Source organism: Coregonus clupeaformis, unplaced genomic scaffold, assembly GCF_020615455.1.
Source record: "Coregonus clupeaformis isolate EN_2021a unplaced genomic scaffold, ASM2061545v1 scaf0228, whole genome shotgun sequence".
In the NCBI taxonomy this organism is placed as follows: Eukaryota; Metazoa; Chordata; class Actinopteri; order Salmoniformes; family Salmonidae; genus Coregonus; species Coregonus clupeaformis.
Window position 1 is genome coordinate 391,825 of NW_025533683.1, and position 24,614 is coordinate 416,438.

General features: G+C 43.5%; 1 protein-coding gene across 1 annotated transcript in view; it reads left to right on the forward strand.

Annotated features, from left to right (window-relative positions):
- LOC121558177 (dual 3',5'-cyclic-AMP and -GMP phosphodiesterase 11A-like) overlaps positions 1 to 24,614 on the forward strand; it is a 35,561-nt gene that overhangs the window by 5,048 nt on the left and 5,899 nt on the right. Inside the window, 15 exon segments of the mRNA XM_045214274.1 lie at positions 2,378 to 2,518; positions 3,096 to 3,160; positions 4,893 to 5,037; positions 5,557 to 5,632; positions 5,760 to 5,827; positions 6,118 to 6,210; positions 8,488 to 8,538; positions 8,726 to 8,872; positions 9,226 to 9,333; positions 17,957 to 18,066; positions 18,246 to 18,336; positions 18,450 to 18,550; positions 18,821 to 18,898; positions 19,003 to 19,066; positions 19,187 to 19,261. Of these exon segments, the coding sequence (XP_045070209.1) occupies positions 2,378 to 2,518; positions 3,096 to 3,160; positions 4,893 to 5,037; positions 5,557 to 5,632; positions 5,760 to 5,827; positions 6,118 to 6,210; positions 8,488 to 8,538; positions 8,726 to 8,872; positions 9,226 to 9,333; positions 17,957 to 18,066; positions 18,246 to 18,336; positions 18,450 to 18,550; positions 18,821 to 18,898; positions 19,003 to 19,066; positions 19,187 to 19,261 (1,413 nt within the window).

The window sequence follows — 24,614 nt, forward strand, 5'->3', positions numbered from 1 at the left end:
AACCCTTTTAGGTTCAGTGCATTCGGAAAGTATTCAGACCCCTTCACTTTTTCCACATTTTGTTACGTTACAGCCTTATTCTAAAATTGATTAAAAAGTTTTTTCCCCCCTCATCAATCTGCACACAATACCCCATAATGACAAAGCAAAAACAGGTTTATAGCTATTTCAAAAATAAATAAACGGAAATATCACATTTACATAAGTATTCAGACCCTTTACTCAGTACTTTGTTGAAGCACCTTTGGCAGTGATTACAGACTCACATCTTCTTGGGTATGACGCTACAAGCTTGGCACACCTGTATTTGGGGAGTTTCTCCCATTCATCTCTGCAGATCCTCTCAAGCTCTGTCAGGATGAGATGGGAAGCTTCGCTGCACAGCTATTTTCAGGTCTCTCCAGAGATGTTTCATCGGGTTCAAGTCCGGGCTCTGGCTGGGCCACACAAGGACATTCAGAGACTTGTCCCGAAGCCACTCCTGCGTTGTCTTGGCTGTGTGCTTAGGGTTGTTGTCCTGTTGGAAGGTGAACCTTCACCCCAGTCTGAGGTCCTGAGTGCTCTGGAGCAGGTTTTCATCAAGGATCTCTCTGTACTTTGCTCCGTTAACCTTTCCCTCGATCTTGACTAGTCTCCCAGTCCCTGCCGCTGAAAAACATCCTCACATCATGATGCTGCCACCACCATGCTTCACCGTAGGGATGGTATTGGCCAGGTGATGAGCGGTGCCTGTTTCCTCCAGACGTGACACTTGGCATTCAGGCCAAAGAGTTCAATCTTGGTTTCATCAGACCAGAGAATCTGGTTTCTCATAGTCTCAGAGTCCTTTAGGTGCCTTTTGGTAAACTCCAAGCGGGCTGTCATGTGCCTTTTACTGAGGAGTGGCTTCATTCTGGCCACTCTACCATAAAGGCCTGACTGGTGGAAAGCTGCAGAGATGGTTGTCCTTCTGGAAGGTTCTCCCATCTCCACAGAGGAACTTGGGAGCTCTGTCAGAGTGACCATTGGGTTCTTGGTCACCTCCCTGACCAAGGCCCTTCTCACTGATTGCTCAGTTTGGCCGGGCAGCAAGCTCTTGGAAAAGTCTTGGTGGTTCCAAAGTTCTTCCATTTAAGAATGATGGAGGCCACTGTGTTCTTGGAGACCTACAATGCTGCAGACATTTTTTGGTACACTTCCCCAGATCTGTGCCTCAACACAATCCTGTCTCGGAGCTCTACGGACAATTCCTTCGACCTCATGGCTTGGTTTTTGCTCTGACATGCACTGTAAACTGTGGGACCTTATATAGACAGGTATGTGCCTTTCCAAATCATGTCCAATCAATTGAATTTACCACAGGTGGACTACATTCAAGTTGTAGAAACATCTCAAGGATGATCAATGGAAACAGGATGCACCTGAGCTCAATTTCTAGTCTCATAGCAAAGGGTCTGAATACTTATGTAAATACTGTCTTTTAAGCTTTATAAATTTGCAAACATTTCTAAAACCCTGTTTTCGCTTTATCATTATGGGTTATAATGTGTAGATTGATGCAGATTTTTATTTAATTAATCAATTTTAGAATACAGCTGTAACGTAACAAAATGTGGAAAAAGTGAAGGGGTCTGAATACTTTCCGAATGCACTGGAGCACCTTTTTTTGTCTCTTACATAGTCTGTCTGTCTCTCACATAGTCTGTCTGTCTCTCACATAGCCTGTCTGTCTCTCACATAGTCTGTCTGTCTCTCACATAGCCTGTCTGTCTCTCACATAGTCTGTCTGTCTCTCACATAGTATGTCTGTCTCTCACATAGCCTTTATGTCTCTCACATAGCCTGTCTGTCTCTCACATAGTCTGTCTGTCGCTCACATAGTCTGTCTGTCTCTCCAATAGTCTGTCTGTCTCTCACATAGTCTGTCTGTCTCTCACATAGTCTGTCTGTCTCTCACATAGCCTGTCTGTCTTTCACATAGCCTCTCTGTCTCTCACATAGCCTGTCTGTCTCTCACATAGCCTGTCTGTCTCTCACATAGTCTGTCTGTCTCTCACATAGCCTGTCAGTCTCTCACATAGCCTCTCTTTCTCTCACATAGCCTGTCTGTCTCTCACATAGCCTGTATGTCTCTCACATAGCCTCTCTGTCTCTCACATAGCCTGTCTGTCTCTCACATAGTCTGTCTGTCTCTCACATAGCCTGTCTGTCTCTCACATAGCCTCTCTGTCTCTCACATAGCCTGTCTGTCTCTCACATAGCCTGTATGTCTCTCAACGATAGGAGCAGAAAGAGTGGGCTCACATAGCCAGTCACTACACCGTTCTCCAGATACTCTCTCTCTCAATTTCTTAGACAAATAGAGAGAGTGGTCGGTGTTGTTGTTGTGCTCCCCCAGGCTCTGCTAGAGGTGGTGAATGACCTGTTTGAGGAGCAGACAGACCTGGAGAAGATAGTGAGGAAGATCATGCAGAGAGCTGTGACCCTGCTGCAGTGTGAACGCTGCTCTGTGTTGCTGCTGGAGGACATACACTCACCTGTGAGACTGACCTCTCCCCTCTTCTCCTCTGCCTCCTTCTCCCGGCTCCTCTCACCTCCTCTCCTCTGCCTCCTTCTCCCGGCTCCTCTCACCTCCTCTCCTCTGCTTCCTTCTCCCGGCTCCTCTCACCTCCTCTCCTCTGCTTCCTTCTCCCGGCTCCTCTCACCTCCTCTCCTCTGCTTCCTTCTCCTGGCTCCTCTCACCTCCTCTCCTCTGCTTCCTTCTCCCGGCTCCTCTCACCTCCTCTCCTCTGCTTCCTTCTCCCGGCTCCTCTCACCTCCTCTCCTCTGCTTCCTTCTCCCGGCTCCACTCACCTCCTCTCCTCTGCTTCCTTCTCCCCGGCTCCTCTCCCTCCTCTTCTCTCTCCTCTCCTCTGCCATGAATAAACAATACACTCACCTGTCAACAATAGACCTCATCTCCTCCTCTATTTTCCTCATTTCTCCTTCCTTCTGTTTTCCCTCCAATTCTTCCCTCTCCAACATCCTCCCTTTCCAATTCTTCCCTCACCAATTCTTCCCTCAACAATTCTTCCCTCTCCAATTCTTCCCTTTCCAATTCTATGTCTTTTATGTAGGTGGTAAAGTTCTCTAAGACCTTTGAGCTCATGTCTCCCCTGTGTAACATGGACCGTGACATCAGGTGAAGTCCTCGCTGCTTGGGACAAGATATTTTAATAGTTATACATACAGTTGAAGTCGGAAGTTTACATACACCTTAGCCAAATACATTTAAACTTAGTTTTTCACAATTCCTGACATTTAATCCTAGTAAAAATTAGGACAGTTAGGATCACCACTTTATTTTAAGAATGTGAAATGTCAGAATAATAGTATAGAGAATTATTTATTTCAGCTTTTATTTCTTTCATCACATTCATCAGAAGTTTACACTCATTTAGTATTTGGTAGCATTGCCTTTAAATTGTTTAACTTGGGTCAAACGTTTCGGGTAGCCTTCCACAAGCTTCCCACAATAAATTGGGTGAATTTTGGCCCATTCCTCCTGACAGAGCTGGTGTAACTGAGTCAGGTTTGTAGGCCTCCTTGCTCGCACATGCTTTTTCAGTTCTGCCCACAAATGTTCTATTGGATTGAGGTCAGGGCTTTGTGATGGCCACTCCAATACCTTGACTTTGTTGTCCTTAAGCCATTTTGCCACAACTTTGGAAGTATTCTTGGGGTCATTGTCCATTTGGAAGACCCATTTGCGACCAAGCTTTAACTTCCTGACTGATGTCTTGAGATGTTGCTTCAATATATCCACATCCTTTTCGTTCCTCATGATGCCATCTATTTTGTGAAATGCACCAGTCCCTCCTGCAGCAAAGCACCCCCACAGCATGATGCTGCCACCCCAGTGCTTCACGGTTGGGATGGTGATCTTTGTCTTGCAATGAACCCCCTTTTTCCTCCAAACATAACGATGGTCATTATGGCCAAACAGTTATATTTTTGTTTCATCAGACCAGAGGACATTTCTCCAAAAAGTACGATCTTTGTCCCCATGTGCAGTTGCAAACCGTAGTCTGGCTTTTTTATGGCGGTTTTGGAGCAGTGGCTTCTTCCTTGCTGAGCGGCCTTTCAGGTTATGTCGATATAGGACTCATTTTACTGTGGATATAGATACTTTTGTACATGTTTCCTCCAGCATCTTCACAAGGTACTTTGCTGTTGTTCTGGGATTGATTTGCACTTTTTCGCACCAAAGTACGTTCATCTCTAGGAGACAGAACGCGTCTCCTTCCTGAGCGGTATGACGGCTGCGTGGTCCCATGGTGTTTATACTTGCGTACTATTGTTTGTACAGATGAACGTGGTACCTTCAGGCGTTTGGAAATTGCTCCCAAGGATGAACCAGACTTGTGGAGGTCTACAATTCTTTTCTGAGGTCTTGGTTGATTTCTTTTGATTTTCCCATGATGTCAAGCAAAGAGGCACTGAGTTTGAAGGTAGGCCTTGAATACATCCACAGGTACACCTCCAATTGATTCAAATGATGTTAATTAGCCTATCAGAAGCTTCTAAAGCCATGACATCATTTTCTGGAATTTTCCAAGCTGTTTAAAGGCACAGTCAACTTAGTGTATGTAAACTTCTGACCCACTGGAATTGTGATACAGTGAATTATAAGTGAAATAATCTGTCTGTAAACAATTGTTGGAAAAATTACTTGTGTCATGCACAAAGTAAATGTCCTAACCGACTTGCCAAAACTATAGTTTGTTAACAAGAATGTGTGGAGTGGTTGAAAAACGAGTTTTAATGATTCCAACCTAAGTGCATGTAAACATCCGACTTCAATTGTAACAATTGATAGGAAAGACTGACATCTGCTTGTAACCCCAATCCATGTATTTAGCATTTCTTGAGAGTGTGTGTCTCTTTGACAAAGTCAGCATGGAGAAGCTGTCCTGCTCTGATTGGCTGATCAATAACAGCATTGCTGAACTGGTGGCGTCCACAGGACTGCCTGTCAACATCAGTGACGTCTGTCAGGACCCCCGCTTCGATGCTGAGGTGTGGCACCAATCACTCACAATCACACACCCACACGGACACACACACACACACACTTTTGGACACACATGTTCGCACACACACACGCAGGCACGCACGTACAGACGTAGGATCTTAATTTGAGCCAGTTCGCTACAGCAGGAAAATAATCCTGAAGAAACAGGAAATGTGAATTATTATGTGGATTATAATTAATGGAAATGTTTTGTAGGGGTTGATACATTTTTAGTTCCTGACAATCCTGAAATTTTAAAGTGGAAATTACAAACTTTAAAAGCTTTTTAAAAACTTGAATACACTACAGGTTTGCATTTCCTTCTGTGCAGGAACATTCTCAGCAACAAAAGAGTGACTCAATTAAGACCCTACATCTGTATGCGCACACGCACACACACGCACATACACGCACATACACGCACACCCACCACACACCACACACACCACACACCACACACACACCACACACACTCAGATGCGTGGGCGTGCACACACAGTAACATTCCACTCCGTACTCCCCAGGCAGATCAAGCCTCAGGATTCCACATCAGATCAGTACTGTGTGTCCCCATCTGGAACCGGACTCATCAGATAATAGGTGGGTTCACCAGTCTGTTCACCAATCCACTGTCACTTGAAAACCACTCTGTCTTTTTACCTTTCTACTATTCCACCCATTCAATTATCATTAACAAATATTGATGTATTTTCTGCACTGTTCTAAGGGGTTGCCCAGATTCTAAATCGCCTGGACAGGAGGACATTCAATGATGCAGATCAAAGACTGTTTGAGGTGACGACTGAGGGTCTATCTATATCTATATTTATATCTAGATCTGTGTTACAGTAGATATTAGAGACCTGCCCTCTCGACTGAGGGTCTATCTATAGCTATATCTGTATTACAGTAGATATTAGAAACTTGCCCTCTAGACTGAGGGTCTATCTATATCTGTATTACAGTAGATATTAGAAACCTGCTCTCTCGACTGAGGTTCTATCTATAGCTATATCTGTATTACAGTAGATATTATAAACCTGTTTTATTGTTAGAACATTGTTCTACCCTGTGTCTCCACACAGGCGTTTGTCATATTCTGTGGGCTGGGAATCAACAACACCATGATGTACAACCAAGTGAAGAAGACCTAGGCCAAGCAGTCTGTGGCCCTGGATGTGAGCATTGATAGGTTGCGTCCCAAATGGTCAAAAGTAGCGCAATATAAAGGGCATAGGGTGCCATTTGGGACTGACCCGTGTATTCTTCTCCCCTCACTCTCTAGGCGTTTAGGATTATTTTTTTAATGTGTCTTTCCTAAACAAACACTCGCACTTGACTTTCCCCCCTACTAGCACTGACTTTACTGATAGCTACTAGCACTGACTTTACTGATAGTTACTAGCACTGACTTTACTGATAGTTACTAGCACTGACTTTACTGATAGCTACTAGCACTGACTTTACTGATAGCTACTAGCACTGACTTCACTGATAGCTACTAGACTTTACTGATAGTTACTAGCACTGACTTTACTGATAGCTACTAGCACTGACTTTACTGATAGCTACTAGCACTGACTTTACCGATAGCTACTAGCACTGACTTTACTGATAGCTACTAGCACTGACTTTACCGATAGCTACTAGCACTGACGTTACTGATAGCTACTAGCACTAACTTTACTGATAGCTACTAGCACTGACTTTACTGATAACTACTAGCACTGACTTTACTGATAGCTACTAGCACTGACTTTACTGATAGTTACTAGCACTGACTTTACTGATAGTTACCAGCACTGACTTTACTGATAGCTACTAGCTCTGACTTTACTGATAGCTACTAGCACTGACTTTACTGATAGCTACTAGCACTGACTTTACTGATAGCTACTAGCTCTGACTTTACTGATAGTTACTAGCACTGACTTTACTGATAGTTACTAGCACTGACTTTACTGATAGCTACTAACACTGACTTTACTGATAGTTACTAGCACTGACTTTACTGATAGCTACTAGCACTGACTTTACCAATAGCTACTAGCACTGACTTTACTGATAGCTACTAGCTCTGACTGTACTGATAGCTACTAGCACTGACTTTACTGATAGCTACTAGCTCTGACTTTACTGATAGTTACTAGCACTGACTTTACTGATAGTTACTAGCACTGACTTTACTGATAGCTACTAGCACTAACTTTACTGATAGTTACTAGCACTGACTTTACTGATAGTTACCAGCACTGACTTTACTGATAGCTACTAGCACTAACTTTACTGATAGTTACTAGCACTGACTTTACTGATAGTTACTATCACTGACTTTACTGATAGCTACTAGCACTGACTTTACTGATAGTTACTAGCTCTGACTTTACTGATAGTTACAGGCACTGACTTTACTGATAGCTACTAGCTCTGACTTTACTGATAGTTACTAGCATTGACTTTACTGATAGTTACTAGCACTGACTTTACTGATAGCTACTAGCACTGACTTTACTGATAGCTACTAGCACTGACTTTACTGATAGCTACTAGCACTGACTTTACTGATAGCTACTAGCACTGACTTTACTGATAACTACTAGCACTGACTTTACTGATAGCTACTAGCACTGACTTTACTGATAGTTACTTTCACTGACTTTACTGATAGTTACCAGCACTGACTTTGCTGATAATTACGTTATTGAGGAAAATGTACTTACTATGACTGAGATATGTGGTTGTCCCACCTAGATATCTTAAGATGATTGCACTAACTGTAAGTCGCTGCACTAACTCTAAGTCGCTCTGGAAGACAGCGTCTGGTAAATGACTAAAATGTAAATGTTAGCTAGCTATATGATTTTAGAGTCTAGTTGTTGGGCTTTGGGCTCCACTGTCTGTCTGTCTGTCTGTTTGTCTGAATGTATGGTCCTCAGAGTGCTTTATGAAACAGTGGAGGTAATGTGGTTAAACCGCATATCAGACTTGATGACAGGCGATATACCAGTATAGTTTTACTCCTGACATTTTTTGCAGTGTGCAATCGTTTTGTGACAGCATCTCCTCTTTGGAAATACTGAAAATAACTGAAATATTTATGGTGGGAGAGCAGAACCCTGTGTGCTGAATATAAATGTGAATGATCGGCTCGGGCAGTAGAGGATCATACTGTAAAATGCAGTCATGAGTAGTGTGAAGAAGACAATATTGAGTCTGTGGCTGCATCCCCAATGGCATCCTATTCCCTATATAGTGCATTACTTTGCGCCAGAGCCCATATCATCATGCATGTCCCACACTCACCTGCAGGGGGCCAGAGAGGTTCATGAGCAGAGAGAGAGAGAGAGAGAGAGAGAGAGAGAGAGAGAGAGAGAGAGAGAGAGAGAGAGAGAGAGAGAGAGAGAGAGGAGAGTGAGAGACCATGAGATCAATGATGATGTTTTCTCCTCCCTCAGATGCTGTCCTATCACGCCACATGCTCCAAGGTAGAGGTGGACAGACTCAAGGTATGTCTGAGAGTTACATTACATGTAGAAGAAATAGGAAAATAACCACTACAAAACTACAAGATAGTAATCGAAACAGGTGTCCATGTAGAACTCACCTAGTTACTTGCCCAGGGGTGTATTCAATAGGAACCACAGTTCACCTACTAGGACGCTCAATATTCACCCTCACGTTCTACTCACTCAGGCTGCTAAGATCCCTCTGAGCAGTGAGCTGGGTATCGAAGAGTTCCACTTCAACGACTTCTCATTGGACAACGATGCCATGATCACTGCCTCCCTCCGGATGTTTCTGGAACTCGGAGCCGTCCAGAAGTTTAAGATTGACTATGACGTGAGTGAGGTCAACAATGAGGTCAACAATGAGGTCAACAATGAGGGATAATGGAGAGGCTTTCATATTTCTCTCCAGGGTTGGAAAATTCCAGCAACTTTTCCAAAATCCCTAGGCTTTCCAGAAATCCTGGTTGGAGTATAGTAGAGTTCCTCGTTATTCTGTCCTGATTCCAGGAATCTTCCAACTGGGGTTTCTGTAAATCTTGGGAATTTTGGGAGTACCGAAATTTTGCAACCCTATTTATCTTATTTTTGAATAACTCTCTTGGTGACATCTTACAGTAACACCTGATATGAGAACAACAGCAAAACAAACATTGATTCCTTATGATTGTCCCTCCTCCCTCTCAGGTCCTGTGTCGCTGGCTGTTGACGGTGAGGAAGAACTATCGCACGGTGGCATACCATAACTGGAGGCATGCCTTCAACGTGTGCCAGTGCATGTTCGTCATGATCACAGTGAGTCAACACAATGAAAAATGCTCTATGTACACACTTAGAAAATAGGGTTCCTCAAGGGTTCTTTGGTAAGGTTGATGGTTCTATGTGGAACCGAACCTTAATGACTCAAAGATCCTGTTGAGCCCTTCAATGGTTCATTGCAGTTCAGGAAAGGGTTCTTTCATCTTTTAGTGATAATAGAAATGTAGGGGCGTGGTTTGCTCAAAGCTCTTTTTGTGTAACCGTGAGTGAGGGTGTCATTCCAGTTTATCTAATCTGTTGTGTTATATCATTACATGTCAAATTTGACTATGGCCAGTAACAGTGTCTTGCAAAAGACTCACGTAAGGCCTTGTGTCAATTGAGAACTGTTGACTAAGTCAGACGATCTCAATTCTCTCCTCAGGGACCCCCAGCTGTTCCAGAGCTAGCACACCTGATTCATCTTGTGAATTAACACTGACTAACCAGAATATAACACCATGTATGGCTCTTCAAAAGGTTCTTTGTAGAACCTTTGAGATTGAGAATGGTTCTATAAATAACCTTTCTCCATAAAGGTTCTATAAAGAACCATTAAAAAGCGTTCTCAATAGCACCAAAAATTGTTGTAAGCATAGCGGAACCCTTTTTGGTGCTACATATAACCTTATTTTAATGGTTCTTTGTAGAACCTTAGGAAAGGTTTATAGCACCATAAAGATTCAATTTAAAACCTTATGAACATGGTTCTTTATAGAACATTCAAAAAAGGGTTCTACACTGCCTTCATCAAGTATTCACACCCCTTGACTTTTTCCACATTTTGTTGTGTTACAGCCTGAATTTAAAATTGATTAAATTAAGATTTTGTGTCACTTGCCTACACACAATACCCCATAATGTCAAAGTGGAGTTATGTTTTTTGAAACTTTTAGAAATTAATAAAACATTGAAGGCTGAAATGTCTTGAGTCAATAAGTATTCAACCCCTTTGTTATGGCAAGCCTAAATAAGTTCAGGAGTAAAAATGTGCTTAACAAGTCACATAATAAGTTGCATGGACTCACTCTGTGTGCAATACTAGTGTTTAACATGATTTTTTAATGACTACCTCATCTCTGTACCCCACACATATAATTATCTGTAAGGTCCCTCAGTCGAGCAGTGAATTTCAAACACAGATTCAGCCACAAAGACCAGGGAGGTTTTCCAATGCCTCGCAAAGGGCACCTATTAGTAGATGGGTAAAAAAAAAGAAGACATTGAATATCCCTTTGAGCATGGTGAAGTTATTAATTACACTTTGGATGGTGTCTCAATACACCCAGTCACTACAAAGATACATGCATTCTTCCTAACTCAATTGCCGGAGAGGAAGGAAACCGCTCAGGGATTTCACCATGAGGCCAATGGGGACTTTACAGAGTTTAAAGGCTCCACAATACTAACCTAAATGGCAGAGTGAAAAGAAGGAATCCTGTACAGAATAAAAAATATTCCAAAACATGCACCCTGTTTGCAATAATGCACTAAAGTAAAACTGCATAAAATGTGGCATGAACTTTATGTCCTGAATACGAAGCGTTATGTTTGGGGGCAAATCCAACACAACACATCACTGAGTACCACTGACATCCAATCAATTATTATTATTAATTATCCATAAAGTTCATATTTTCAAGCATGGTGGTGGCTGCATCATGTTATGGGTATACTTGTCATCGGCAAGGACTAGGTAGTTTTTTAGGATAAAAACAAACGGAATAGAGCTAAGCACAGGCAAAATCCTAGAGGAAAACCTGGTTCAGTCTGCTTTCCAACAGACACTGGGAATCAAATTCACCTTTGAGCAGGACAATAACCTAAAACACTATGTCAAATATACACTAGAATTGCTTACCAATACGACATTGAATGTTCCTGAGTGGCCTAACTTTTGACTTAAATTGGCTTGAAAAACTATGGCAAGACTTGAAAATGGCTGTCTAGCAATGATCAACAACCAGCTTGACAGAGCTTGAATAATTTAAAAAAGAATAATGTGCAAATATTGTACAATCCAGGTTTGCAAAGCTCTTAGAGACTTACCCAGAAAGACTCACAGCTGTAATCGCTGCCAAATGTGTTTCTAACATGTATTGACTCAGCAGTGTGAATACTACAGTATTTCTGTATTTCATTTTCAATACATTTGAGAGAAAAAAATTCATAAAAACATGTTTCCACTTTGTTACTTGTGTGTAGCCTTAAATGTTTTATTAATTTGTAAAAGTTTCAAAAAACATAATTCCACTTTGACATTATGGGGTATTGTGTGTAGGCAAGTGACACAAAATCTCAATTTAATCCATTTTGAATTCAGGCTGTAACACAACAAAATGTGGAATAAGTCAAGGGGTATGAATACTTTCCGAAGGCACCAAAAAGGGGTCTGGTATGGTTGCAAGCCAAATAACCCTTATTTGGCCCTATATAAAAAAAAGAAATGGTGTATTGTATAATGAAACTGTTTTGTTCACATTGTTCCTCAATTTGTTTCTTCACTAAGCCGATTAAAGTAAAAGTTAACCAATTAAAGGAGTCAATGGTTCTGTCCCAAATTACCTATTTTTTGCACCACTTTTGACAAGGGATGGGACAAAAGTAGACTACTACAGTGCATTCGGAAAGTATTCAGACCCCTTGACTTTTTCCACATTTTGTTATGTTACAGCCTTATTCTAAAATGGATTCAATTGTTTTTCCCCCCTCATCAATCTACACACAATACCCAATAATGACAAAGCAAAAACTGTTTTTTCTTTCAATTTTAGCAAATGTATAAAAACATTTAAAAAACAGCAATATCATATTTACATAAATATTCAAACCCTTTACTCAGTACTTTGTTGAAGCACCTTTGGCAGCGATTACAGCCTCGAGTCTTCTTGGGTATGACGCTACAAGCTTGGCACACCTGTTTTTGGTGAGTTTCTCCCATTCTTCTCTGTAGATCCTCTCAAGCTCTGTCAGGTTGGATGCACAGCTATTTTCAGGTCTCTCCAGAGATGTTCAATCGGGTTCGTCTGGGCTCTGGCTGGGCCACTCAAGGATATTCAGAGACTTGTCCCGAATCCACTCCTGCATTATCTTGGCTGTGTGCTTAGGGTCGTTGTCCTGTTGGAAGGTGAACCTTCACCCCAGTCTGAGGTCCTGAGCACTCTGGAGCAGGTTTTCATCAAGGATCTCTCTGTACTTTGCTCCGTTAATCTTTCCCTCAATCCTGACTAGTCTCCCAGTCCCTGCCACTGAAAAACATCCCCACAGCATGATGCTGCCACCACCATGCTTCACCGTAGGGATGGTGCCAGGTTTCCTCCAGACGTGACGCTTGGCATTCAGGCCAAAGAGTTCAATCTTGGTTTCATCAGACCAGAGAATCTTGTTTCTCATGGTCTGACAGCCTTTTGGCAAACTCCAAGCGGGCTGTCATGTGCCTTTTACTGAGGAGTGGCTTCAGTCTGGCCACTCTACCATAAAGGCCTAATTGGTGGAGTGCTGCAGAGATGGTTGTCCTTCTGGAAGATTCTCCAATCTCCACAGAGGAACCTTAGAGCTCTGTCAGAGTGACCATCGGGTTCTTGGTCACCTCCCTGACCAAGGCCCTTCTCCCCCGATTGCTCAGTTTGGCCGGGCGGCCAGCTTTAGGAAGAGTCTTGGAAGAGTCTTGGTGGTTCTGAACTTCTTCCATTTAAGAATGATGGAGGCCACTGTGTTCTTGGGGACCTTCAATGCTGCATAAATGTTTTGATACACTCCCCAGATCTGTGCCTCAACACAATCCTGTATCGGAGCTCTACGGCCAATTCCTTCGACCTCGGCTTGGTTTTTGCTCTGACATGCACTGTGGGACCTTATATCTGTGGGACCTTATATAGACAGGTGTGTGCCTTTCCAAATATTGTCCAATCAATTTAATTTACCACAGATGGACTCCAATCAAGTTTTAGAAACATCTCAAGGATGGTCAATGGAAACAGGATGCACCTGAGCTCAATTTCGAGTCTCATAGCAAAGGGTCTGAATACTTATGTAAATAAGGTATATCTGTTTTTAATTTTTAATAAATATGCAAGAATTTCTACAAACCTGTTATTGTTTTGTCATTATGGGGTATTGTGTGTATATTAATGAGGATTTATTTTATTTTATCCATTTTAGAATAATTCTGTAACATAACAAAATCTGGAAAAAGTGGAGGGGTCTGAATAGAGTGCCATTTGGGACACAAGCAATGTCTTGGAAAGTTTCCATACCTCCATACTTCCATACCTCCATACCTCCATACTTCCATACTTCCATACTTCCATACCTCCATACCTCCATACCTCCATACCTCCATACCTCCATACTTCCATACCTCCATACCTCCATACTTCCATACCTCCATACTTCCATACCTCCATACCTCCATACTTCCATACTTCCATACCTCCATACCTCCATACTTCCATACCTCCATACTTCCATACCTCCATACCTCCATACTTCCATACTTCCATACCTCCATACCTCCATACTTCCATACCTCCATACTTCCATACCTCCATACCTCCATACCTCCATACTTCCATACCTCCATACCTCCATACTTCCATACTTCCATACCTCCATACCTCCATACTTCCATACCTCCATACCTCCATACCTCCATACTTCCATACTTCCATACCTCCATACCTCCATACTTCCATACTTCCATACCTCCATACCTCCATACTTCCATACTTCCATACCTCCATACCTCCATACTTCCATACTTCCATACCTCCATACCTCCATACTTCCATACTTCCATACCTCCATACCTCCATACTTCCATACTTCCATACCTCCATACCTCCATACCTCCATACTTCCATACCTCCATACCTCCATACTTCCATACTTCCATACCTCCATACCTCCATACTTCCATACCTCCATACCTCCATACTTCCATACTTCCATACCTCCATACCTCCATACTTCCATACTTCCATACCTCCATACCTCCATACTTCCATACCTCCATACCTCCATACTTCCATACTTCCATACCTCCATACCTCCATACTTCCATACTTCCATACCTCCATACCTCCATACTTCCATACCTCCATACCTCCATACCTCCATACCTCCATACTTCCATACCTCCATACCTCCATACTTCCATACTTCCATACCTCCATACCTCCATACTTCCATACTTCCATACCTCCATACCTCCATACTTCCATACTTCCATACCTCCATACCTCCATACTTCCATACTTCCATACCTCCATACCTCCATACTTCCATACCTCCATACCTCCATACCTCCATACCTCCATACCTCCATACCTCCATACTTCCATACTTCCATACCTCCATACCTCCATACTTCCATACCTCCATACCTCCATACTTCCATACTTCCATACCTCCATACCTCCATACCTCCATACTTCCATACCTCCATACCTCCATACTTCCATACTTCCATACCTCCATACCTCCATACCTCCATACTTCCATACCTCCATACCTCCATACTTCCATACTTCCATACCTCCATACCTCCATACTTCCATACCTCCATACCTCCATACCTCCATACCTCCATACCTCCATACCTCCATACCTCCATACCTCCATACCTCCATACCTCCATACTTCCATACTTCCATACCTCCATACCTCCATACCTCCATACTTCCATACTTCCATACCTCCATACTTCCATACTTCCATACTTCCATACTTCCATACCTCCATACTTCCATACTTCCATACTTCCATACTTCCATACTTCCATACTTCCATACCTCCATACTTCCATACTTCCATACTTCCATACCTCCATACCTCCATACTTCCATACTTCCATACTTCCATACTTCCATACTTCCATACTTCCATACCTCCATACTTCCATACTTCCATACTTCCATACCTCCATACCTCCATACTTCCATACTTCCATACTTCCATACCTCCATACCTCCATACCTCCATACTTCCATACTTCCATACCTCCATACCTCCATACTTCCATACCTCCATACCTCCATACTTCCATACCTCCATACCTCCATACTTCCATACTTCCATACCTCCATACCTCCATACTTCCATACCTCCATACCTCCATACCTCCATACTTCCATACCTCCATACTTCCATACCTCCATACCTCCATACCTCCATACCTCCATACTTCCATACCTCCATACCTCCATACTTCCATACTTCCATACTTCCATACTTCCATACTTCCATACTTCCATACTTCCATACTTCCATACTTCCATACTTCCATACCTCCATACTTCCATACTTCCATACCTCCATACCTCCATACTTCCATACCTCCATACCTCCATACCTCCATACTTCCATACCTCCATACCTCCATACTTCCATACCTCCATACCTCCATACTTCCATACTTCCATACCTCCATACTTCCATACTTCCATACTTCCATACTTCCATACTTCCATACTTCCATACCTCCATACTTCCATACTTCCATACTTCCATACCTCCATACCTCCATACTTCCATACTTCCATACTTCCATACTTCCATACTTCCATACCTCCATACCTCCATACTTCCATACTTCCATACCTCCATACCTCCATACTTCCATACTTCCATACTTCCATACCTCCATACCTCCATACCTCCATACTTCCATACTTCCATACCTCCATACCTCCATACTTCCATACCTCCATACCTCCATACTTCCATACCTCCATACCTCCATACTTCCATACTTCCATACCTCCATACCTCCATACTTCCATACCTCCATACCTCCATACTTCCATACCTCCATACTTCCATACCTCCATACCTCCATACTTCCATACCTCCATACCTCCATACTTCCATACTTCCATACCTCCATACTTCCATACCTCCATACCTCCATACTTCCATACCTCCATACCTCCATACTTCCATACTTCCATACCTCCATACCTCCATACCTCCATACTTCCATACCTCCATACTTCCATACTTCCATACTTCCATACTTCCATACCTCCATACCTCCATACTTCCATACTTCCATACTTCCATACTTCCATACTTCCATACCTCCATGCCTCATACTTCCATACTTCCATACTTCCATACCTCCATACCTCCATACCTCCATACTTCCATACTTCCATACCTCCATACCTCCATACCTCCATACTTCCATACCTCCATACTTCCATACTTCCATACCTCCATACCTCCATACCTCCATACCTCCATACTTCCATACCTCCATACCTCCATACCTCCATACTTCCATACCTCCATACTTCCATACCTCCATACCTCCATACTTCCATACCTCCATACCTCCATACCTCCATACCTCCATACCTCCATACTTCCATACTTCCATACCTCTGTGTCCGCAGACGGCTGGTTTCCATACCTCCATACTTCCATACCTCTGTGTCCGCAGACGGCTGGTTTCCATACCTCCATACTTCCATACCTCTGTGTCCGCAGACGGCTGGTTTCCATACCTCCATACTTCCATACCTCTGTGTCCGCAGACGGCTGGTTTCCATACCTCCATACTTCCATACCTCTGTGTCCGCAGACGGCTGGTTTCCATACCTCCATACTTCCATACCTCTGTGTCCGCAGACGGCTGGTTTCCATACCTCCATACTTCCATACCTCTGTGTCCGCAGACGGCTGGTTTCCATACCTCCATACTTCCATACCTCTGTGTCCGCAGACGGCTGGTTTCCATACCTCCATACTTCCATACCTCTGTGTCCGCAGACGGCTGGTTTCCATACCTCCATACTTCCATACCTCTGTGTCCTGAGACGGCTGGTTTCCATACCTCCATACTTCCATACCTCTGTGTCCGCAGACGGCTGGTTTCCATACCTCCATACTTCCATACCTCTGTGTCCGCAGACGGCTGGTTTCCATACCTCCATACTTCCATACCTCTGTGTCCGCAGACGGCTGGTTTCCATACCTCCATACTTCCATACCTCTGTGTCCGCAGACGGCTGGTTTCCATACCTCCATACTTCCATACCTCTGTGTCCGCAGACGGCTGGTTTCCATACCTCCATACTTCCATACCTCTGTGTCCGCAGACGGCTGGTTTCCATACCTCCATACTTCCATACCTCTGTGTCCGCAGACGGCTGGTTTCCATACCTCCATACTTCCATACCTCTGTGTCCGCAGACGGCTGGTTTCCATACCTCCATACTTCCATACCTCTGTGTCCGCAGACGGCTGGTTTCCATACCTCCATACTTCCATACCTCTGTGTCCGCAGACGGCTGGTTTCCATACCTCCATACTTCCATACCTCTGTGTCCGCCAGACGGCTGGTTTCCATACCTCCATACTTCCATACCTCTGTGTCTGCAGACGGCTGGTTTCCATACCTCCATACTTCCATACCTCTGTGTCCGCAGACGGCTGGTTTCCATACCTCCATACTTCCATACCTCTGTGTCCGCAGACGGCTGGTTTCCATACCTCCATACTTCCATACCTCTGTGTCCGCAGACGGCTGGTTTCCATACCTCCATACTTCCATACCTCTGTGTCCGCAGACGGCTGGTTTCCATACCTCCATACTTCCATACCTCTGTGTCCGCAGACGGCTGGTTTCCAGGATGTTCTGTCGGATGCGGAGACCCTGGCATTGATGGTGGGTTGTCTCTGCCATGACTTAGACCACCGTGGCACCAACAACGCCTTCCAGGCCAAGTGAGTCACCTCGGCTGAGCCCCACAGAGAAATGTAAAAAAAAAAAATATTAGTCTGATCAACCAGTCAGTCAGTGAGTCAATCTATCTGCACGTCCACCTGCCTGTCCGTCCATCTCTCTGTTATTCAATCAATCAATTAGTGCAATCAGTTGACCGTCCCTCTGCTGCTTCCTACAGGACTGGCTCTGCTCTGGCCCTGCTCTACGGGACATCAGCCACCCTGGAACACCATCACTTCAACCATGCAGTCATGATCCTACAGAGTGAGGTGACCTTGGCTACCATCACCTTTACTTAAGAGCTTCCATTTATTGCTCAATCTTGACATTCACCACCCATTTATTACCTGAAAATATGTATTTTTCTCATGTTTTCCAACAGGGTCATAATATCTTTGCCAACCTGTGTTCCAAAGAGTACAGTAGTATGATGCAGCTGCTGAAACAAGCCATCCTCTCTACTGACCTCACCCTGCACTTCCAGTAAGTCTTCCAACTTCCACATACAGTTGTAGAAGAGATACTTGATTTTTATATCTTTAATAATCACTACTAGCCTGGTCCCAGATCTGTTTGTGCTCTTGCCAACTCCATTGCTCATTGTCAAGCCAAATTGGCATGATAATGAGTGACAAGTAGCTGACATGATAGCACAAACAGGCCGGCACTCAGGCTACCTCCCATCTGCTTGCCATTGAACCCCCCTCCTTTTCCTTGTATCTGTTTTGTGACTCTATCTATGCTCCTAAACAGGCGGAGGAGCAAGTTCTTTGACTGTGTTCTGTCTGGAGAGTTCAGCTGGACAGACGAGTCTCACAGAGAACTTCTCAGGTCCTTCCATCTTTATTACTTATTTATTGAACAAATTGTCAACAATCTCCTTATGTGGAGACTTGTTTTGGTTCTAAACAACCCCTGACCCCTTTCTTCACCAGGTCTATGCTGATGACAGCATGTGACTTGGGTGCAGTGACTCGCCCCTGGGAGATCTCCAAACAGGTGAAACTTTACAAAACTTCTGGCTGTGTCCCAAATGGCACCCTAATCCCTTTATAGTGTACTCGTTTTGACCAGGGCCTATAGGGTCATCATTGACATAACGTTGAAATCCCCCTGCAGGTTGCGGAGTTGGTGACCAGTGAGTTTTTCGAGCAAGGTGACAGGGAGAGGTCTGAGCTCAAGTTGACTCCAGCGGTAAGCAGTACACAGTACTATTGTAACACTTCCCTTCAAACTATACTTCCCTTCACACTACACTTCCCTTCAAACTACACTTCCCTTCAAACCATACTTCCCTTCAAACTACACTTCCCTTCAAACTACACTTCCCTTCAAACTACACTTCATTTTAAACTTCACTTCCCTTCCAACTACACCTCCCTTCAAAATAAACTTCCCTTCACTACACTTCCCTTCAAAGTCAGATCATCAACTTTGATATTAGTGCTCCATCCACTACTACCTTGATTCACTTGTGTCCAAACACCATCAATGCAACTTTCGCCTGCACAGCATTTAGGAAGTAAACTTTTATATTTCGTTCTGCTGATTCTCAGTATCTTTCTATCCCCTTTGGGTTCCCAAAAGTTAGCCTTGATGTGGGGAGTTCTTTCTTTTGATATTCAACTGTTGGGATGAAATGACTAAAGCTAGTTAAGTGATTAGGAGTGCCTTTCATGGTGGATGATACTGTAACAGCAGTCTCTCTCTCTCTCTCTCTCTCTCTCTCTCTCTCTCTCTCTCTCTCTCTCTCTCTCTCTATTCAATTTCAATTTAAGGGCTTTATTGGCATGGGAAACGTGTGTTAACATTGCCAAAGCAAGTGAAGTAGATAGTAAACAAAAGTGAAATAAACAATAAATATTAACAGTAAACATTACACTCAGAAGTTTCAAAAGAATAAAGACATTTCAAATGTCATATTATGTATATATACAGTGTTGTAACAATGTGCAAATAGTTAAAGTACAAATGGGAAAATAAATAAACATAAATATGGGTTGTATTTACAATGGTGTTTGTTCTTCACTGGTTGCCCTTTTCTTGTGGCAACAGGTCACAAATCTTGCAGCTGTGATGGCACACTGTGGTTTTTCACCCAGTAGATAAGGGAGTTTATCAAAATTGGGTTTGTTTTCAAATTCTTTGTGGATCGCTGTAATCTGAGGGAAATATGTGTCTCTAATATGGTCATACATTTGGCAGGAGGTTAGGAAGTGCAGCTCAGTTTCCACCTCATTTTGTGGGCAGTGTGCACATAGCCTGTCTTCTCTTGAGAGCCAGGTCTGCCTACGGCGGCCTTTCTCAATAGCAAGGCTATGCTCACTGAGTCTGTACATAGTCAAAGCTTTCCTTAAGTTTGGGTCAGTCACAGTGGTCAGGTATTCTGCCACTGTGTACTCTCTGTTTAGGGCCAAATAGCATTCTAGTTTGCTCTGTTTTTTTTGTTTGTTCTTTCCAATGTGTCAAGTAATTCTCTTTTTGTTTTCTCATGATTTGGTTGGGTCTAATTGTGTTGTTGTTGTTGTTGTTGTCCTGGGGCTGTGTGGGGTCTGTTTGTGTTTGTGAACAGAGCCCCAGGGCAAGCTTACTTAGGGGACTCTTCTCCAAGTTCATCTCTCTGTAGGTGATGGCTTTGTTATGGAAGGTTTGGGAATCGCTTCCTTTTAAGTGGTTATAGAATTTAACGGCTCTTTTCTGGATTTTGATAATTAGCGGGTATTGGCCTAATTCTGCTCTGCATGCATTATTTGGTGTTTTACGTTGTACACGGAGGATGTTTTTGCAGAATTCTGCATGCAGAGTCTCAATTTGGTGTTTGTCCCATTTTGTGAATTCTTGGTTGGTGAGCGGACCCCAGACCTCAGAACCATAAAGGGCAATGGGTTCTATAACTGATTCAAGTATTTTTAGCCAGATCCTAATTGGTATGTCAAATTTTATGTTCCTTTTGATGGCATAGAAGGCCCTTCTTGCCTTGTCTCTCAGAGCGTTCACAGCTTTGTGGAAGTTACCTGTGGCGCTGATGTTTAGGCCGAGGTATGTATAGTTTTTTGTGTGCTCTAGGGCAACGGTGTCTAGATGGAATTTGTATTTGTGGTCCTGGCAACTGGACCTTTTTTGGAACACCATTATTTTTGTCTTACTGAGATTTACTGTCAGGGCCCAGGTCTGACAGAATCTGTGCAGAAGATCTAGGTGCTGCTGTAGGCCCTCCTTGGTTGGTGACAGAAGCACCAGATCATCAGCAAACAGAAGACATTTGACTTCAGATTCTAGTAGGGTGAGGCCGGGTGCTGCAGACTGTTCTAGTGCCCTCGCCAATTCGTTGATGTTACGAACCCCGTGGCTCTAAACGTCTAGGGTGGATGGACATGAGACCCGTAACATAAATCATGCAAATTATAAGTGTGTCATGGAACAGTGAGAAGGAATATGACACAACAACCATGAACTACCGTCAAACACAAATGGTTTATTTCTGAACACACGGTAAGGGTTTGGGAAAAAGGGCTGAGCAGGACCCAAGAAATGAAACAATAGTGTAAAACACCCCTAAACTGATCTTGCCTGCCTCAAGAACCGCTAGGCTACTGCTACCATACAAAAATACAGTGGGTGGTCCGCTCAGGTCTAACTAGTGTTTATAGACAGTTCTTTCTACGGAAATGTATGCCCAAGGGCAGCTAGCTCAAACTCCCCTTTTCCCAGAAACACACAATAGTTACCAAACAGAGTAACCAGCAACTTAGTGAGTACTCTAAACAAAGGACATCACAGTATCCATTACTCACATACAAAACAGTAGTCTAACAGAATTACCAATCATAGTAAACAGCAACTTAGTGAGTAACCAAAAACAGGACACCACCGTGTCCATACTCACATACGGAAATATTCTCTCTCTCTCAACAAACACAAGACTGGTTTTTATATAATGGAATGTGTGATTGAACAAACGAGTAACAGGTGGTGCAATGCACAGGAATGTTCACTGATTGGTCCAATCAGCAGACACCTCAACGACCACCAATCAGGAACATACAGGACACCTGTGATTAGGGCAGAAGGAGTAGAAACACACAAAAACACAGGATACCTGTATCCGTAACACTCCCACCCTTAAAAGAGCAAACCACAATGGTTTGCGACACACGTACCATCACAACACCCAAAATTCAATAATCATCCTGCCGGGATAACAAAATCTAGATCATTACACACGAGACAAAGCATCTGCCAACACATTATCCAACCCCTTTTTGTGGCGGATCTCCAAATTATAATTTTGCACGACAAGTGCCCAACGCATAAGGCGTTGGTTCTGGTTGTACATCCGGTGGAGAAAAACTAAGGGGTTATGGTCAGTATACACTATCACTGGTAATGCACTGGAACCAACATAAACTTCAAAGTGCTGCAGAGCTAACAACAAAGCTAGAGCTTCTTGTTCAATGGTGGAATAGTTTGTCTGACATTTGTTAAATTTCCGTGAAAAATAACAGACAGGATGGTCCACTCCACTCTGGCCTTGCTGCAGTAGAACAGCACCAGCTCCTCTGGCACTTGCATCTACCTCCAGTTTAAACGGTCGTTCAAAATCTGGCGCAGCAAGAACAGGAGTACTACATAAGAGTGCTTTAGCAGTGTTGAAAGCAGTACAACAATCTTCAGACCATACAAATTTTCTCGCCGGACTGAGCAAATCCGTTAATGGAGCAACTACCGCAGAGAAATTTTTACAGAAACTACGGTAGTAGCCAACCATCCCTAAAAAAACGGCGTAGCTCTCTTCTGGTGGTAGGTGCGGGAAATGCGTTTATAGCTGAGACCTTGGCATCTACAGGGCGCACCTGACCATGGCCGACCTGTTTACCAAGATAAGTAACAGTGGCCTTCCCAAACTCGCACTTTGCTAAGTTCAGGGTTAGAGAAGCGGTTGCTAGACGTTCACACACTACCCTTAGAGTTTTAACATGATCAGACCACTCAGTTAAATAAATTACCAGATCATCAAGGTAAGCACTACAATTAGGAACTCCAGCCAATACTGTGTTAACCAGGCGTTGGAAAGTGGCTGGTGCGTTCCGCATCCCAAATGCCATGACAGCATATTGTAGGAAGTGATCTGGGGTCACAAAGGCAGAGATGTCGGAGGCACGTGGGGTTAACGGCACCTGCCAGTAACCTTTAGAAGATCTAGTTTGGTTACATAAGTAGCAGAACCAACAGTATCAATACAGTCATCCAGTCTGGGTAACGGGAACGAGTCGGGCACTGTGACAGCATTGACTTTCCGATAGTCCGTACATAATCTGGATGTCCTATCAGGTTTAGGAACCAGAATGCACGGAGAACTCCAAGGACTTGAACTTGGCATAGCCAGGTTATTCTCCAGCAAATAACCGACCTCACCCCTCATTATCTTTCTCTTAGCGACGTTGACACGATAAGCATGTTGCTTGATAGGTGCAGCGTTTCCAACATTAATGTCATGTTCTAACACATTTGTGCATGTAGGAACATCATTAAAAAGACACGGAAAGCTGTGTAATAGTCTCACAATATCATCTGACTGTCTGTCCGTTAAATGAATCAGGCTTGACGGGAGAGACAGCAGCATCTCTGAATTGGACAATCTAGCACACTGCTGCTGAGTATTGCGCAACTCCAAACCATCTCCGTCCACATCATTAACATGACCTCCCACTACAGCCGTAGCAGCAATAGAGACAGCCGACTCGGCCAGTTTCTCTGGACTGTCTACCTGAGTGACGGGTCTGGTGTGGTATGTCTTCAACATGTTAACGTGGCACACACGAGATTGGCGTTTTCTATCAGGAGTCTGTATCACGTAGTCAGTTTCACTTAGTTTCTTCTCAATGACATAAGGACCAGAGAAACGTGCTGACAATGACGCTCCTGGCACAGGCAACAATACAAGAACTTGGTCACCTGGCTGCAGTGAACGAGAAACAGCCTGTGTGTCATAGTGTCGTTTCATCCGTTTCTGTGAGGAAGACAGCGCTTCCTTTGCTAGAGCACAGGCATCATGTAGGCGCTCACGAAAGCGACTAACGTAGTCCAACACATTTTCTTTCACACACAACTCTTGTGACAAAAACTGATCCTTAAGGACTTTCATAGGTCCTCTCATGGTGTGTCCAAACACCAGTTCAGCTGGGCTGAACCCTAGGGATTCCTGTACTGTCTCACGGACAGCAAACAACACTAGAGGAACTCCCTCATCCCAATCTTTCTCAGATTCCAAGCAATATTTACGGAGCATAGACTTCAGGGTCTGATGCCAACGTTCAAGCGCACCCTGAGACTCTGGGTGATATGCGCTTGACACACGGTGTGTAACTGACAAGGATTTTAACACTTGTTTGAAAAGTTTAGAAAGGAAATTCGTACCCTGATCAGTTTGTATCACCTTAGGTAACCCAAAAGTTGAGAAGAATTTGATCAACGCTTTACTCACCACTGGAGCAGTAATCCTTCGCAGAGGAATGGCCTCTGGGTACCTGGTGGCTACACACATAAT